This window comes from Myotis brandtii, unplaced genomic scaffold, assembly GCF_000412655.1.
Source record: "Myotis brandtii unplaced genomic scaffold, ASM41265v1 scaffold469, whole genome shotgun sequence".
NCBI classification, from domain to species: domain Eukaryota; kingdom Metazoa; phylum Chordata; class Mammalia; order Chiroptera; family Vespertilionidae; genus Myotis; species Myotis brandtii.
Window position 1 is genome coordinate 1213409 of NW_005367911.1, and position 16340 is coordinate 1229748.

The 16340-nt window shown below is 54.4% G+C and overlaps 2 protein-coding genes across 7 annotated transcripts in view; one reads left to right on the forward strand and one right to left on the reverse strand.

The window, feature by feature from the left end:
• Positions 1-12283, forward strand: part of ZNF385C (zinc finger protein 385C) — an 18673-nt gene extending 6390 nt beyond the window's left edge. The window contains exons 3-9 of the mRNA XM_005875753.2: positions 1603-1751; positions 3554-3664; positions 6540-6705; positions 8849-9139; positions 9654-9850; positions 10355-10465; positions 10932-12283. Coding sequence (XP_005875815.1) covers positions 1603-1751; positions 3554-3664; positions 6540-6705; positions 8849-9139; positions 9654-9850; positions 10355-10465; positions 10932-11168 — 1262 coding nt within the window. The 3' untranslated portion in view covers positions 11169-12283. The remainder of the gene's footprint in view (positions 1-1602; positions 1752-3553; positions 3665-6539; positions 6706-8848; positions 9140-9653; positions 9851-10354; positions 10466-10931) is intronic.
• Positions 2442-16340, reverse strand: NKIRAS2 (NFKB inhibitor interacting Ras-like 2). 6 transcript variants are annotated; one of them, XM_014547251.1, is made up of 5 exons: positions 15608-16018; positions 15105-15212; positions 14458-14699; positions 13632-13836; positions 2442-2912 (listed from the first exon to the last, which is right to left on the reverse strand). In XM_014547251.1, the coding sequence occupies exons 2-5, from the start codon at positions 15196-15198 to the stop codon at positions 2905-2907; spliced, it is 549 nt and encodes a 182-aa protein (XP_014402737.1). In that variant the 5' UTR covers positions 15199-15212; positions 15608-16018; the 3' UTR covers positions 2442-2904. The 6 variants fall into 6 exon arrangements, with proteins under 6 accessions (XP_014402737.1, XP_014402736.1, XP_014402735.1 ...); XM_014547250.1 differs by lacking the exons at positions 2442-2912; positions 15608-16018 and adding exons at positions 12222-12831; positions 16324-16340; XM_014547249.1 differs by lacking the exons at positions 2442-2912; positions 15608-16018 and adding exons at positions 12222-12831; positions 16317-16340.

Consider the following 16340-nt stretch of genomic DNA (forward strand, 5'->3'; position numbering starts at 1 on the left):
GAGCTGGGGTGGGGGGGGCAGAACGGGGCCGGGGAAGGCCGGGGCGACCCTGTGGTCAAGATCGCTGTGGATGGACCCCCGCTACACGAGTTTGACTTTGCGCTGGCCGTGGAGTTTTTAGAGAGTGGGTGGGGGGAGGGGTTGCTGGGGTCGCAGCTCACGTGAGGGTGGCCTCCTTCCCTCTATCCAGCCAGCCTGAGGCCCTGGGTCCTCTAAGGGCCAAGCCGGACTTGCCCATGCTGCATCCGAGCTGCCGTACTAACTGTGGCCTTCCGTTCACCTTCCCCATGCTTCTGCTCCACGCTGAGGACTAACCCAGCCCTGTGGGCTGTGTCTGTGGCTGTGGGCTGTGGAGGAGGGCCTAGGTCAAGGGGGGCCCGGGCAGTGGAGAGATGCTAGGGTCTGGGGCACCCGAACTATTGCTCCTGACCATTCTAGAGTTTGGTGAGGAGTAGCTCACCCTTTTCCCTTTGGATTCATCCCACGTTTTGGCCTTAAAAATGTGGGGGGTTCTTGTTTGGAGGGAGGAAGGCTGGGGCTCCAGATTTAAGGGATTGAGGGAAAGTCGAATGTGGTCCTTGCCTTTCTCAGCCCCACTCCTGGCAGCGTCTCTTCTCTTCAGATACGACCGGAAAGCAGACCACGGTCCTTGTCTCTGAGGCGGCACAGCACTCTGTGCACAGCTAACAGTTCAAGGGAGGCGGTGCTGCCCTCCCTGCCCGCCCACCAAGGCCGCCCGAGGCTTTTATGTATAAGACCATGTGTATAGACAGATCAATCTATAAATAGGAAATAAATCTATCCTATTTTTCATAATGTAACACATAAATCTAAAAGGACTTCTTTTCGTTTTGCAGTGATAGGGTCTAAAAAAACGTCCCAAATGAACTGGACTTGTTACTAATTTTCTTCTTTTTTGAAGTCTGGTTGTTCTCCCAAGTTCCTTGCCTCAGACCTTTAAGACCAAAGACTGTAAAACCACAGTGTTCCCGACCCCCCACCGCTCCTCCACCCCTCAAGGCCTGACCCAGGGATGCCAACGGGGGGCTTTGTGCCTCCTGGGGGGAAGCAGTTGAGGCCTCACCAGCGCTGGGGGACACATCCCTTGAGATTCCAAGGGTTTCCCATCCTCTCTGACAGCCCTTGCTGGGCATGATGTGGGGCTCTGGAGAGGGGAAGTGAGAAAGGGGGGGGGGCGGATGACCTTTCCCCAGGCCTCCTGGGTTTGGGTTTAATTTGCAATAAAGAGGAAACCCAGCTCATGTGCAGTCTCCATGGTGCTGTGTGTGTGTCGGGGGCCTGCCCTGACGCCTCTGTCCCCTCCCTTGGCCTGGCTCCCCTTAAGCATTCATCGGGGCCTCTGTAAGGGCAGGAGGGTCATCCTTCTGTGGATTCCCTGCTTCTGCTGCCCCAGTTGTGGAGAGGAGAGGCACAGAGATGGGCTGTCATTGTCCTGGGTTTGGCCAGGGCTACTTTGTGACGAGGGAGACAGGAACTCTGTCCTGGCTTCACACCCAAGAAGCCCATCCGCTTCTTCTGGCTGTGGGGGTAGCATTACCCTGTGGCTCCCCATTTCAGACCCTGCCCTTCTTCCTCCTGCAGCAGGCCCAGCATCCAGCACCCCCAGCCCCCTGCTGGCCTCCCTGCCCCTGGCTGCCAGGCCTCTGCAGCCCCCGCTGGACTTCAAGCACTTGCTCACCTTCCACTTCAATGGCGCTGCCCCGCTCAGCCTCTTCCCCAACTTCAGCACGGTACGGGCTGGGCTGGCGGGCGGGGGGCATACAGCCAAGCTGGGGGTGGGCATGGAAGGTGGGCTCAGATGGGCCGGTTCTCAGAAGGCGGGTCTCACCAGGAGCTCATTTTCCTCCAACATCCCCAAGAGACTAGGTGCTCCCAAAATAGAGACCCCCAGGCCCAGCTCTCTGGGCAAGGGGAGGAGAATGGTGCCCCCCCAGGAACAACTGCTGGGCCTGTAGGGTCTGTACTGTAGATTTCACTTGAGTTTTGGTGTAGGGACTTCTATGGATGATTTGTGTGTGCAATTGAGTGTGCCTTTCTGTGTTAGTTTGTAAATCCATAGGTCTTTGTGTGTTATTTGTGGATGTGGATGTGTGTTGGTGTCCTGTGTGTGTGTTTGTAAACAAGTCTTTGTTTCTCCGTATGTAATATGTGTGCATGGGTAGCTGAGAGATGTTCTGTGTCTTTGTGTTGACTATGTGTGTTCTGGTGTGTGTCTGACCTCTGAGTGTGTTTTGTATGGGTTGGGTGATTGTGCCTTTGTCTGTATGCCATTTGTGTGTGTATTATTCTGCATGGCACTGTAACCTGTAACTGTCTGTAAGCTCATGTGCTCTCTGTATCCTAGTCTGCGTATTTCCATGTGTGTATGTGCGTGAAGAACAAGGGTAGTGAGCATGAATTAGACTTCACTACATGAGCCATAAGGAATGCTACCCCCTTTTTAATTTTGAAAAATCAAATGCAATCATCAGTGAGCCGCACCCACCCTGACAAGATGGTGGGGAATTCGGCCTCAGTCACCCTGAGGAGTCCCTTCCTTCCTGCCTGCCCTCCAGGGCTGCACAGAGGTTCCAGGAACCTGAGGCATTTGGGGAGGGTCCTCTGGTCTTAGGTTTCTGCTGTCACTTGCTGACATGCTCACTGTTCAGGCACATGGACCCTCAGGTGAAGCGCTGTTGTCCTGATCGCTGGGGGCCCTGCAGGCCATTCTCTGAGGCCCTGTCCCCTGCTGCCTCGGCCCTGGTTGCTGTGGGAATTAGAACCTCTTTCTGTTCTCAGGGAAGTTCCTGAAACCATGCTTTTCTCTCCCAGCCTTCCTGAGAGACGAGAACAGAAAGTTCTGGACAAGCAAGCCCAGATGGCTTCCGCTTTTGGCCCAACAATCTAGGCCCCTGAGAAAAGAGAAGAAAAAATTATTTAAAATAAGAAAAAGAAAAAGACATACACATTAACATTCCAAAGAAATGATTCCACTACTCAGGGCCTCTACCTGCTGTCACCTGCCCCATCCTGGCCCCCCACCGCCCCTGGCCGGGGCTTCCTCTCCCTCTCAGGCCCTGTGGCAGTGGCAGAGCTCATAAGATGAGCCTGATCTCCCCAGCCATTAGGTCCAGCACAAGGCTGGGTTACGGGAGAGGAAATTCCAACAGAGGGATTCTGTCCCTTCCCTGCCTCTCCCTACCCCCAACAATCTGTCCCCATGTATGATTCTTGTGAATGAGAAAAACAAAACAAAATCAGAGGCCAGAGGCAGCAAGAAATGCCAAGGTTATCACCAGGACATGGTTCTATCTCTCAAGATCATGGAGGGCACGTTGGCCATCCCCCTGCCTCCAAGCGGAAGCCCAGGCTGACAGATAAAGTCTGCCAGGGACCAGGCTGTTTCTTGTGTTGGGTCTGGCATCACAAGGATGGTAAAGTTCTTCCTAAGGGTGCCCACTGCCCTCCTTGATAGCCTTTAGTTCGGGGCGTTTTGAACTGCCCCTTTCCAGAGGCAACCCCGGAGTTACTGTGCCCTCCCACCCCTTCACAGATGGACCCGGTCCAGAAAGCTGTCATCAGCCACACCTTTGGGGTCCCCTCCCCTCTGAAGAAGAAGCTCTTCATTTCCTGTAACATCTGTCACCTGAGGTTCAACTCATCGGTGAGAGGGAGTAGTGGAAACATGCTGGGGAAGGGGCTGGGCAGGGAGAGGGCTGGAGACTGGGCTTCTGGGATCTTTCCTGGAGGAATAGGCATAGCAAAGGGGCCGTGGTCTCAGATTTCTATCCGTGGCTGCAAAAGAGGCACTCCTGGTCCTTCATCCATCCATCCCCTTCTCTATCCAGAGTCCTCTGCCCCGTTCCTCTTCAGTCCCACTGGGACTCCATTTCCCTCCTGTGCTTCTCCCCTGTGTTCTGGAACCTTCTGCAAGAGAGAAGACTTGCCCGGCTGGCGTGGCTCAGTGCTTGAGCGGCGACCCATGAACCAGGAGGTCACGGTTTGATTCCCGGTCAGGGCACATGCCCGGGCTGCCTGCTCAAACCCCAGTAGGGGACGTGCAGGAAGCAGCCAATCAATGATGTTTCTCATCAATGTTTCTATCTCTCTCTCCCTCTCCTTTCCTCTCTCTAAAAATCAATAAAAACATATTTTTAAAAGAGAGAGAGTGTGAGAGAGAGACATTGCCTTTCCCCACTCTGGTCCCAGGAGCCACCCATCAGCTCCTGGTTTGGAGCTGAGTTTTGTGTGTTTTTTCTTTTAATATGTTGTTGTTGTTTTAACAATTTTTATTTATTTATTTGAGAGAGAAAGAGAGAGAGAGAGAGAGACATAATGTGTTTCCACTTATTTATGCATTCATTGGTTGATTCTTGTATGTGCCCTGACCAGGGATTGAACCTGCAACCTTGGATGACACTCTAACCAACTGAGCTACCCAGCCAGGGCAGGAGCTGAGTTTTTGGGGTTTTGTTTTTGGTTTTTTGTTGTTGTTTTGTTAATCCCCACCTGAGGATTTTTTTCCCCTATTGATTTTTAGAGACAGTGGAAGGAAGGGAGGGAGGGGGAGAGAGAGACAGACACAGAGAGAGAAACTTGAATGTAAGAGAGACACATCGATTGGTTGCCTCCCACACACGCCCTGACTGGGGCTGGGGAACCAACCTGCAACCCAGGTATGTGTCCCTGACTGGGAATAAAACCTGCGACACTGTGGTGTTTCTAACCACTGAGAAACACTGGCCAGGGCTGGAGCTGAGTGGGTTTTTTTGTTTTTAATTTATTTCAGAGAGGAAGGGAGAGGGGGAGAGAAATAGAAACATCAATGATGAGAGAGGGCCACTGATTGGCTGCCTCCTATACGCCCCACACTGGCAATGGAGACCACAACCTGGGCACATGCCCTAACTGGGAATTAAACAGTGACCTCCTGGATCATAGGTTGACACTCAACCACTGAGCCATACCAGCCTGGCAGGAGCTGAGTTCTTAAAGCACCTGAGAGTTTAGAGACTACTAGAGGCCCAGTGCACAAAATTTGTGCATGGGGGGGGGTCCCCTCAGCCCAGCCTGCACCCTCTCCAATCTGGGACCCCTTGGAGGACATCCCTCTCACAATCCTGAACTGCTGGCTCTTAATCGCTCACCTGCCTGCCTGTCTGGTTGCCCCTAACTGCCCACAATCCTGGACTGCTGGCTCCTAACCGCTCACCTGTCTGCCTGCCTGATCGCCCCTAACTGCCCCCCTGCCAGCCTGATCACCCCTAACCACCTCTGCCTGTCAGCCTGATCATCCCTCACTGCCCCCTCTGCCAGCCTGGTTGCCTTCATGGCCTACCCCCCCACCCCTCCGCCGGCCTGGTCACCCCACGCTGCCTGGTGTTCAGTCGTTTGGTCGTCCCTCACTAACCCCACTGCCGGCCTGGTTGTAGGCAGCCATCTTGTGGAGGCGTGAGGGTCAATTTGCATATTACCTCTTTATTATATAGGATGTTTGTTCGTGCCTATTGTCTTAATTAGTTCTCATGATACAGCTGTGAGGTGGATAGAGGTGCAATTATCATCCCCTTTTCAGATGAGGAAACTGAGCCTCAGAGAGGTTGAGTAACCTGCCTGAGGCTACACAGCTGGTAAGTAGCAAGGCTGGGATCTGAACCCAGGCCTGGCTGACCCCAAGGCCTGCATACTTTCTACCATAGCCTGCCCCTGGATCGTGAAGGGGCCTCTTCCTGGCTTCTCGGGGAAGGTTTACCTTCTGTCCGGGCAACTCTGGGATTTGGGGAGATGCTCTCAGCTGACCTGTTCTAGTGAAAGTGTCCAGGGAGGGGCCTGTCTTTGCTGCATTTGGGAGCAATAAGCAGGGACCCCTGGTTGAAGGAGGGAGGACACTGCCAGGCTAGATATGGGGGCTCCTCCAGGCTTTCAGGTTACAAGTTGTGAACCAGCTGGACAGAGAGACTTCCCTCGGAGAGAAGATCTATGTGTTCATGCTGGGCCCCTTCGCAGTGCCTGGCAAATGCCAATGCTCAATAACTATTTGTTGAAAATATGAAAAAGGGATGAATGGTCTGCGGTGCACATGTCCCAAAGGATGAGGATTGCTCTGTTTTCTCCATTTGTGCATTTGTAAACTTGGTAACTAACATTCATTGAGCACCTACTGTATGAACGAGGCACTGATCATTCAGGTTCTCATTTAATTCTCACAATCCTGTGAGGCCAGTGTTAACGCAGAGTTTGAGTGAGGACACCGAGGCTCAGAGAGGTGAGGTGACTTGCCCAAAGATGCACAGCTACTCAGTGGCTGAGTCAGAATTTAAAGCCAGAGGCTGCTTGCCTGGGAGCTCACGTATGAGAATGTGTTCTGTAAACCTCAGGGCCATGCACATACTGTGATGATGATGGCAGTGACAAGGATTCGCTCCTTGTGTGGCCCGAGCCCTGCCTCCCTCTGACCTGCCCCATGTCCAGTGCCAGCTTGTGGATAGGACATGTAGACTCAGAGAATGAATGGTGACCCTATGCCCTCCCCGCCCCAGAACCAGGCCGAAGCACATTATAAAGGCCACAAACATGCCAGAAAACTCAAGGCAATTGAAGCCGCCAAGAGCAAGCAGAGGCCCCAGACCCTGGCCCAGGATGGGACACTGGTGTCTCCGACCCCGACCGTGGCCAGTGGAGCCCCCGAAGAGCCGCAGCGCAAAGGTCAGTCCTGAACTCTTCTCCCCGTCCCCCACTCCAATCTGGTTTCTGACGAGGGGTTGAGAGATGTCTTTTTTAAAAAATATATATTTTATTGATATTTTTACAGAGAGGAAGGGAGAGGGATAGAGAGTTAGAAACATCAATGAGCGAGAAACATCGATCAGCTGCTTCCTGCACACTCCCTACTGGGCATGTACCTTGGTTGCAGGCCGGAATCGAACCTGGGACCCTTGAGTCTGCAGGCTGACGCTCTATCCACTGAGCCAAACCGGTTAGGGCAAGAGATGTCTTTTTTTTTTTTTTTAAATATATTTTATTGATTTTTTACAGAGAGGAAGGGAGCGCTCTATCCACTGAGCCAAACCAGTTAGGGCAAGAGATGTCTTATTGTTATGTCTGCTTGTGCTAGAACAGTGATGGCGAACCTTTTGAGCTCGGCATGTCAGCATTTTGAAAAACCCTAACTTAACTCTGGTGCCGTGTCACATATAGATATTTTTTTGTTGATGTTTGCCATAGTAAAACAAAGATTTATATTTCTGATATTTATTTTATATATTTAAATGCCATTTAACAAAGAAAAATCAACCAAAAAAATGAGTTCGCCATCACTGTGCTAGAGACAAGGCACACATCACAAGTGGACAGCTCAGTGCATTTTCCCGTCTGGATATATCGAGATTAAGAAACTTCTCTCAAGCACCCAGAAGCCCACCTTGGGCCCCTTCCCGTCACTACTTGTATTAGTTTTGTAGGAACTATAATGACCACTAACTGGGTGGCTGAAACAATAGAAATGTCTTCTCTCACAGCTCTGGAGGTCAGAAGTTTGAAATCAGGGTGTCCACAAGGCTGCTTCCTTCATGGAATGGAGAGGGAGAATTTGTTTCATGCCCCTCTTTCAGCTTCTGGTGGTTGCCTGGCATTCCTTGGCTTGTGGATGCATCGCTCCAATCTCTGCCTCCATCTTCACATCTGGTTCTCCCACGTGTCCATGGTCTTCTTATAAGAAGACCAGTCATTGGATTAGAGCCCACCCTAAGCCAGTATGACTTTATCTTGACTAATTACGTCTGCAAAGACCTCTTTTCCAAAATAAGGCCACATTCTGAGGTTCTAGAGCAGTGGTTCTCAACCTTCCTAATGCCGCGACCCTTTAATACAGTGCCTCATGTGGTAACCCCCAACCATAAAATTATTTTCGTTGCTACTTCATAACTGTAATTTTGCTACTGTTATGAATCGTCATGTAAATATCTGATATGCAGGATGTATTTTCATTGTTAAAAATTGAACATAATTAAAGCATAGTGATTAATCACAAAAACAATATGTAATTATATATATGTTTTCTACAAATTGAACATAATGAAAGCATAGTGATTAATCACAAAAACAGTATGTAATTATATATGTGTTTTCCGATGGTCTTAGGCGACCCCTGTGAAAGGGTCGTTCGACCCCCAAAGGGGCCGCGACCCACAGGTTGGCGACCCACAGGTTGAGAACCGCTGTTCTAGAGGGACATGAATTTTGGGGTGACACTCTTCAACCACCTACACCCCTTCCCCCAGGGTAGCTACGACCCTGACTTCTCACATAGACCAGTTTCACTTGGTTTTGATAAACTGTGTAGAATGTAGGCTTTTGTTCATCTTTCATGAACATTCATGGTAAGATTCTTCCGTGGGGTTGTGGTGGTAGCTGTAATTTGTCCTTTTCCATTGACATGCAGTATTCCATTGTAGGACCATATGACTTTTTTAAAACCCATTCTCCTATTGATGAGCATTTGAATAGTTTCCAGTTTTATGCTACTATGAAGAGTGCTCCATGAACATTCTAGTACCTTTTCTAATTTCCGTTTATTTAACAGCCAATAACTAGACTATCAGGGCCGTGATGGCTGAGATTACTCTGCCCAACTTTTATGCTTTCAGATGGGGAAACCAAGGCCCAAAGAGGCCCAGGTCTGCCCAGTGAGTTGGATGGTAGAGTGGGTCTGGAATTCAGCGCTGGTCACCCCTGCACTAGTGACCCGTCCACTCTGCCAGCCACCCCTAATGTCAGTGCTTACAATCAAGGTCTCAGGAATCAGCTCAGGCCCCACCCTCTTACCCAATGCCTTCCATGTCCCCAGCAGTTCCTGCAGACCCTCCTCCTGGCCCCCCACTCCGGCCACCGCAGCCTCCCGACGCGATGCCCAGGGAGCCCGCCCACTCAGACCTCTTGGATGCTGCCTCCTCTTCCTCTTCTTCCTCCTGCCCACCCTGCTCCCCAGAGCCTGGGACAGAGGCCCCAGGACCTGAGCCAGTGGCGGCTGCTGTGGGAAGCGGTGTGAGTGGGGAAGGCAGGAGTGAGAAGGGGCGCCTCTACTGCCCCACGTGTAAGGTGACGGTGAACTCTGCCTCCCAGCTTCAGGCTCACAACACAGGTGAGTGTGCCCCGCCAGCTGGAGTCCGGGGGAAGGAGAAGGGCGGGGAGACTGCCCTTCACCAGATGGGGGCAGCTGGAATTTCTGGGCGCTTTGCTCAAGGACTTGGTCACCTAGACGTTATGCTCAGTTGTTACTGGGTGTGCATTTCGGGTCCTCCCACTAACGCTTGAGGGAGAATTGAGAAGAGAAGCAAGGACTGAAGGGTCACTGCAGAGACGACAGGAGACACCTCCTCCATCTCTCCTTAGGTCAGGCCGAGAGGGGGGGACTGAGATTCGAGAAGGAAGCTGACCAGTTACATTGCAAGAAGGCCCCCCCCCCCGGGGGAGGGTGGCTTGAAATGAGAGGACCTTGTGGAGATGGAAAGAGGAATCTCATGGCTGGTGGGGAGTGTATGTGCTGAGCAGCCTCAAAGCTAAAGGGACAACCAGACTGAGCTGGTTCGGAGGGGTCTCCGTGGCCTTGCAGCCCCTCCTCGGTGCTGACAGACTTTCTTCTCTCCTTCCACCAGGAGCCAAGCACCGGTGGATGGTGGAAGGTCAGCGAGGGGCTCCCCGAAGGGGCCGGGGCCGCCCAGTGCCCCGGGGAGGAGCTGGACACAAGGCCAAAAGAGTGACCGGGAACCGGGGGGGCCGGCAGGGGCCCAGCCCCCCTTTTCACTGTGCTGTCTGTCAGCTCCAGGTCAATTCAGAGACCCAACTCAAGCAGGTGGGAGAAGGGAGGCCGGGGACGAGGGTTGGAGCAGGGGTGAGGGAGTGGGCCCAGTGCCAGGGGAGGAGGAAGGAGGGAGCTGAGCAGAGAAGGTGGGTAGAGCAGGGCCAGGTGGAGGAAGAGGAACAACCAGGGTCAATTCAGAGACCCAACTCAAGCAGGTGGAGAAGGGAGGCCGGGGACGAGGGTTGGAGCAGGGGTGAGGGAGTGGGCCCAGTGCCAGGGGAGGAGGAAGGAGGGAGCTGAGCAGAGAAGGTGGGTAGAGCAGGGCCAGGTGGAGGAAGAGGAACAAGGCTAGTGGGACAGTGGGCTCCTGGAGACAGAGGCCAAGCCTTACCTCCCCTTCCCAGGGCCACGCCAGGTGATGCCCAATACATGTAGGTGCAATGTGTGAACTGTGGGTAGAGAAGGGTGAGCTAGTCGAGGACGATGGGGAAGTTGGGGGTCCTTGGGCTTCCTCATCTTGTTCCCAGTCTGTCTGTCTGCCTGTCTGTCCATCAGCACCTGAGCAGCAGGAGGCACAAAGACCGCCTGGCCGGGAAGCCCCCCAAGCCCTCCAGCCAGCACAGCAAGCTGCAGAAGCACGCAGCGCTGGCTGTGAGTATCCTCAAGGTATCTGTCTCCAGGCAAGGGGCTGGGACCCTGGGCAAGGGCAGGCGGGGAGTGGGCGCCTCATGGGGAGCTGAGGCAGGAATAAAGCCACCCCTTTCCGAGGCTGCCTGGGGCTGGGTTTTGGCTCTCTTGGGATCTGCCCAGAGGAATGTCCGGGAGGTGGGCCTGGGTAGGAATCTCTCGGGCAAGAGCGAGGGGTGGGCGTGCCATCTCCTGGAAACCATCTCTACCTCCGCCCAACACAGCCTCCTCCCTTGGCCCATCCCGATTCTCGTCCTTGGGGGCAGGAAGACAGGTGGTGGAGAAAGCCCTTTGGAACGAATGTCTGGGGGTGGGAAGGGAGGAGGATTTAGGTTTGGAACCCTAAAAGGCATGTGTATCCTGCAGCAGAAAGCCCAAGGACGGAGCCCAGGGCAGGGGGGTTTTCTGGGGTCACACTGTGTCCAGCCCTCTTTCTCCTTTGCAGTCGAAACTGGCCTTGCAGAAGCAACTCACCAAGACGCTGGCAGCCCGCTTCCTGCCTAGCCCGATCCCCACCGCAGCGGCGGCCATCTGTGCCCTGCCAGGGCCCCTGGCCCTCCGGCCGGCCCCCACTGCAGCCACCCCCCTCTTCCCGGCTCCCATCCTGGGCCCAGCTCTGTTCCGCACCCCAGCGGGAGCTGTCCGCCCTGCCACGGGACCCATCCTCTTTGCCCCCTATTAGCCCTTCCAGGGAGGCCAGGGCCGCCTTCCCAGCGGTCACCTTCCCCACCCTCCTCTCCCCAGGGCGCCTCCGTTCCTACATCCCGCAGGGGATTTTTTTCACCGCCGAGGGGTTCCTGACCAACCTAGGAAGAGCGGGGCTGGTTTGAAGGGCAGGTGCCCTTCACCCCATCTGACTGGGGATTCAACTATTACCCCCTGGCCCAAGGGCCATGCCCACCCTCAGTTCCCCAGCCTTCTAGTCCTGGGCTCCCCGCACTTCCAGCCCGTTGTACAGGGAGCAAACCGAGAAATCCCCAAGATCTATGCAAAATCCTAGCCCAGCCCCACGGTGCTCTCATGTCCCCCGCAAGACCTACCCCCACATGGCCAAGGGCCCTAGAAATCTTAACTGCCAGCCTGGGACAAGTCTGCGACTGACCCCGACTCCCGTGCTCTGGGAGGCCCTCCCCATTCGCCGGCTTCTCTGGAGAATGACACGGTGCGGGACGGGCTCTGGACACGATGACCACGGGGGCGTGGCGGAAGGCTGGAGGAGAAAGGCAGCCGTGCTGAGGTGGGGCACAGCCACGGTGCTGGAAGCTGTTAGGGGTCATCTCCAAATGACTGGTGGGGCTGTGGAAGGTGGTCATTATAGTTCCTCCAATCCCCTCTTAGCCTTTTACTGATTTCTCCTGAACCCCAGCTCTGGGGTGTGGGGGACACTGGGTCTCCCTCGGACTATGGACCCAGCTAACACTGAATCCCCCGCCAGGGTTCCCAAATGAAGAGCTTTCTTCTCTAGCTATTCAACCCAAACTGGTCCCTCGCACAATTCAGCTTTCCCCCCCTCCCAACAGACCAGCACCCCAAGCCTCCCTCACTGTGAAGCTGAGTGTTGGGATCCAGTCTGGTAACCACAGACCCATCCTCATGCTAACGTCACAACCTCCATCCTATCCCAGTATTGTCCCCCTCACCCCACAATATGGGACTTTGCCAGTATCCACCTGTATCTTTTTTTTAAAAAAAGGATATTTCCAATGGGAAAATAAGGGGCGGACGGGAGGGAAACTTTTTGATAACAGTTGTGGTTTTATTGTGTCCAATGCATCAATAAATGAACTTTAAGCCCGAGCCTGTCTATGCCCTAACTTGACTTGCCCAGCCTGGGACCGCCTGCCCCTGCTCACCTCCCCTGTTTTGGGAAGGGGCATGCACTGGAAGCGGCCCGGCTATAGGGCTCACCTATGGTAGCGGTGCCCATCAGAAGCCCGGAGAGAAGCACGAAGCAGGCCCAGGACGTTGTGGGTCATGAGCTCACCTTACAGCATGTTGAGAGTGTAACCACCCTTCTGAGCCCCAACAGATCTGTCCGCTCCTGAGAAGTGACTACTTGTTTGCCTTGTTCTGTTGAGGCATCTGAGGTAAGAAGGGCTAGAGGAGCACCTTGCCCAGCCTTCACCATGGCAGCATACTAACTTATAACAGGGAATTTATAAATAAAGTCCAGCTAATAGCTGAAAACAACCACAGGACGGAGTGAAGACCAGCCCCCGGGGGTGTGAGGTTCCCCAGTGAGCACTAAGCAGCCAATCTGGCAACTAGAGTAGATAGTGCACTCCTGCCCCCTGGCGGTTGTCGGAGAGCAGAGTCCCAGCCTCCAGGGCCGGTAGGCATAGCACCTTGAAGAGGGAGAAGAAACAAAGGGGACAGTCAGCTGGCCCGAAGCCAGGGGCATTATAAAGTCAGAGGGCTGCAGAGGATCTGGAAGGCCATCTAAGCAACTCCTGTCACTGTACAGATAAGGAAACCAAAGCCCAGAGAGAAAAAGTCCTGCTGGGTAACAAAGCCTCTAGGTGCCTCAGCCCAGTCATCATTCCGTTCCACCTCAACCAATGAAGCAGGAAGAGGAAGTGAAACAACTGGGGCGGGAGGTCAAGTAGAAAATCACACTTCCCAGCCACGGTACAGACGGGAACAAGGTCAGGGTGCTGGGTGAGGAGGCACCCCTAACACGAGGACGCACACGCGTACACGATGCCTGGACGCCCTTCCCCTAGAGTCCAGGCTGGTGCCGTAAGTGATTGTGTGTGTGTGTGTGGCAGAAGCCCAGAGGTGTGGGACCCGTGATCAGAACCAGACCCTGGACGTGGCACTTCTGTGGGGCAGCTCTGCTTCCCAACCAGGGCAGGTGGGAGGGACCCTGACCCACATCTGCCCCAGGTCACAGAGGGGCAGATGGGATGGAAGCTGGGGTGGAGGGAGAGGTTGGGGGCACTAACCTAGATTATCTGCACTTCCCGGAGTTAGGAGGGAGCCAAAGTGGCCCGAGCCCGGAACAGCCCAGCTGCCTGCCCTAGTGGGAGTTGCCTTTCCCTTCAACCCCATCTTCCACAGCCCCAGAAGCTGGCCTGGGGTTGGGGAGGTGAAGAAGGGATGGCAGCTCTTCAGCCATCCAAGGAGCCGCTGCCCTTGTTCTTACGGCTGAGGGGGAAGGCGGACTTGCTCTGGGGCTGGGTCATCTTGCTGGCCAGGTAGACGAAGGGCTCCAGGAGGGAGCGGCGGTCAGCCACAGACACCTCCCACAGCTTCACCTTCTCCGACTTGGCCCAATGCTGGGCCACGTCTGGGTCCACGCGCCGCTGCTCCTGCAGGTCGCATTTATTACCAAGGACCACGATGGTGACCTGGGGAAGAGGGACAGAGTAGAGACTTGTGGATGTGCCACGGGCCTTAGAAATGGGTGTGAAGGCTGGCCACCACCTAGGAGTCCTAAGCGAAGGAAAGTTTTAATGGCTGATATCTCTTCCTATATTAGAAATTACGAAGTGAGGAGAGGGAGACCATTGCTTTTTCCTCGCCTTCCTCTATTCAAATTCTGGCCTCCGTCTGGCCCTCCCTCCAGGAGTTCCATTACAAGCCCTGCATCACCCATGTCTGCTCATGACCAGCAGTCAGTTCAATTTTGGCTAAATAACATGAGGAAGCACTCCCAGAATGCCCATAGCTGACTGGGGGACTTAAGAAAAGAAGGGCTTTCACAACTAAAAATATGGAGCCAGTAGAAAGAAGGGGGGGCGGGGCTTCACGTGTTAGGCCGGGGAGCTCTTAAACTGAGGCCTTTCCGGCTGAGCTGCCTCAGCATGGGGCCACCTCTGTGGTTCGTGAAGACACCTTCCAGTGGCCTTGATCCCTCCTCCAGCTCCTGACCCACCGCCTAGAAAGTGAGTAAAACACAGAGCCATGCCAAGCCTCCCGAAGCCAGCCCCGGGCCCGCTCTCTCCCACCACCGGGGCTCCCACACACACCTCCTTCTTGTCCTTGGATTTGTCGATTTCCTTCTTGAGCAGCTCCACGCGCTGGAAGGACTCCCGGCTGTCTGTGCTGTAGACCAGGACGTAGCCGTCCGTGCAGGAGAAGCAGTGCCGCGGCAGCTCCGCCCCGTCCCGGAGCCCGCGGGTGTCATAGAAACGCACCTGCTCCCGCACCCCCCGGTCAGTTTCAATGGAGCCCACGTAGATGTCTTCCTGTGTCTCGATCATCTCAGAACCTGAGATAAAACGAGGACACTTGTTTGTAGGGAGAAAGGAGACGGGATAACGTGAGTGACTGAGGATATCCTAACGGTCTGGCCAGACAGGGAGGGAAAGGAATGCGGGGGCTGAGAAGAGGGGGCCAGACCGAATCCAGCAGGACTGGAGCGATTTGGGGGAACAGACATGAACCTCATGGTCACACCATGCTAAGCAAAAGTGAGACTTGGGAGCTTTTCCTCCTTATCTCTGATATTGGGTTTCCTTCCTCCGGGTCTCAATGTTGTAGAGCTGGAGGGCATGATGTAGACTTTACTCCAGGAGCAGGTTTTGGCTTCTCTGTGTTATTAAATCCTACTCCTTATTCTTCAGCTTCTTCCACCAACCCCTCCCCACCCCCCACCCCCCAACAAAACACTCACCCACTACATGGTTCCCGTAGAGAAGCTGCTCCAGGATTGACGTTTTGCCCACAGATGCCTGGCCACACACGACCACCTTGCAACTCTTCCCCATGCTGGGCCTTCAACCTTAAAGAAAGCAGCACCCGGGTGAGGCGGATCAAAACAGAGCCCAAGTTCTGAGCTGCACGGGCAGCCTCGGGGGCCCAGCACTGCCCTCTCCTCTAGTCAGGGTGTATGTCAGAGATGATGTGTCTCACTCGCCCAGGCCGGTTTTGCTCAGTGGATAGAGCGGTGGCCTGTGGACTGAAGGGTCCCGGGTTCGATTCCGGTCAAGGGCACATGCCCGGTTGTGGCCTCAATCCCCTGTAGGGGGTGTGCAGGAGGCAGCCGATCAATGATTCTCTCTCATCGTTGATGTTTCTATCTCTCCCTCCCTATCTGAAATCAATAAAAATATATCAACAAAAAAAGAAATGATGTGTCTATGTCTCCTACTGGGCAGGGAGCTGTGCCGTTTTCACCTTCGCGATTCCCCGTAGCTGGCCAGTGACTTGGTGCTCACTGTACGCTGCCCTAAGCGGGGAAGAGACGCTGGTTAAAAGGAAACACCGGCGAGGTCCCTCTCCATGCACAGGACTTGGGAGCACCAGTTACTGCAGGGAGCCCGTGCTCGGCTCCCCTCTTTAACCCTGACCCCGGAGGAGAGATAAGCGGGAATACTATTGTGTGTGGATCTGTCTTAAGCTACTCTTCCTGGTGAACAAATAAGAACATTTTACTTTCCTGTATGACTTATCTAGACAACGAATTCCCTCTGGTTCCTAGTCAAGTCCCGTCCAAGAGTAAGACCACCAGACAAGAAAGAAGTGAAGGGATCTGAGGAAGGACAGGCTCCGGAAAGGAGACGATTTTTGCGGCCCCTGGGCTGGCGGACCAGAGAAGGCTCAGACACAGAAACCCCTTCTCGCCAGGGATCGCGGCGGCTTCCCACCAGCAGCCCCAGATCCCTCCAGGGAACAGAGAGACCATTCCCCAAAGGGGTTCCAAACAGAACCCTCTCCGGAGGAAACTCCGGAGACAGGCCCTCCTACCCCGCCCCGAGGGCCCCATACACTGAGCTCCCCGATGAGCAGGTACCCCGAGAGCGAGCCCGCGGGGCCTCCGCCACAGGTTTCCCCACGAGGGGACGCCCCCACCCCCACCCCCGGAGGAATCCGTGGCGGCAAAGACCTGCCACCTAAAGCGGCCCCGGCG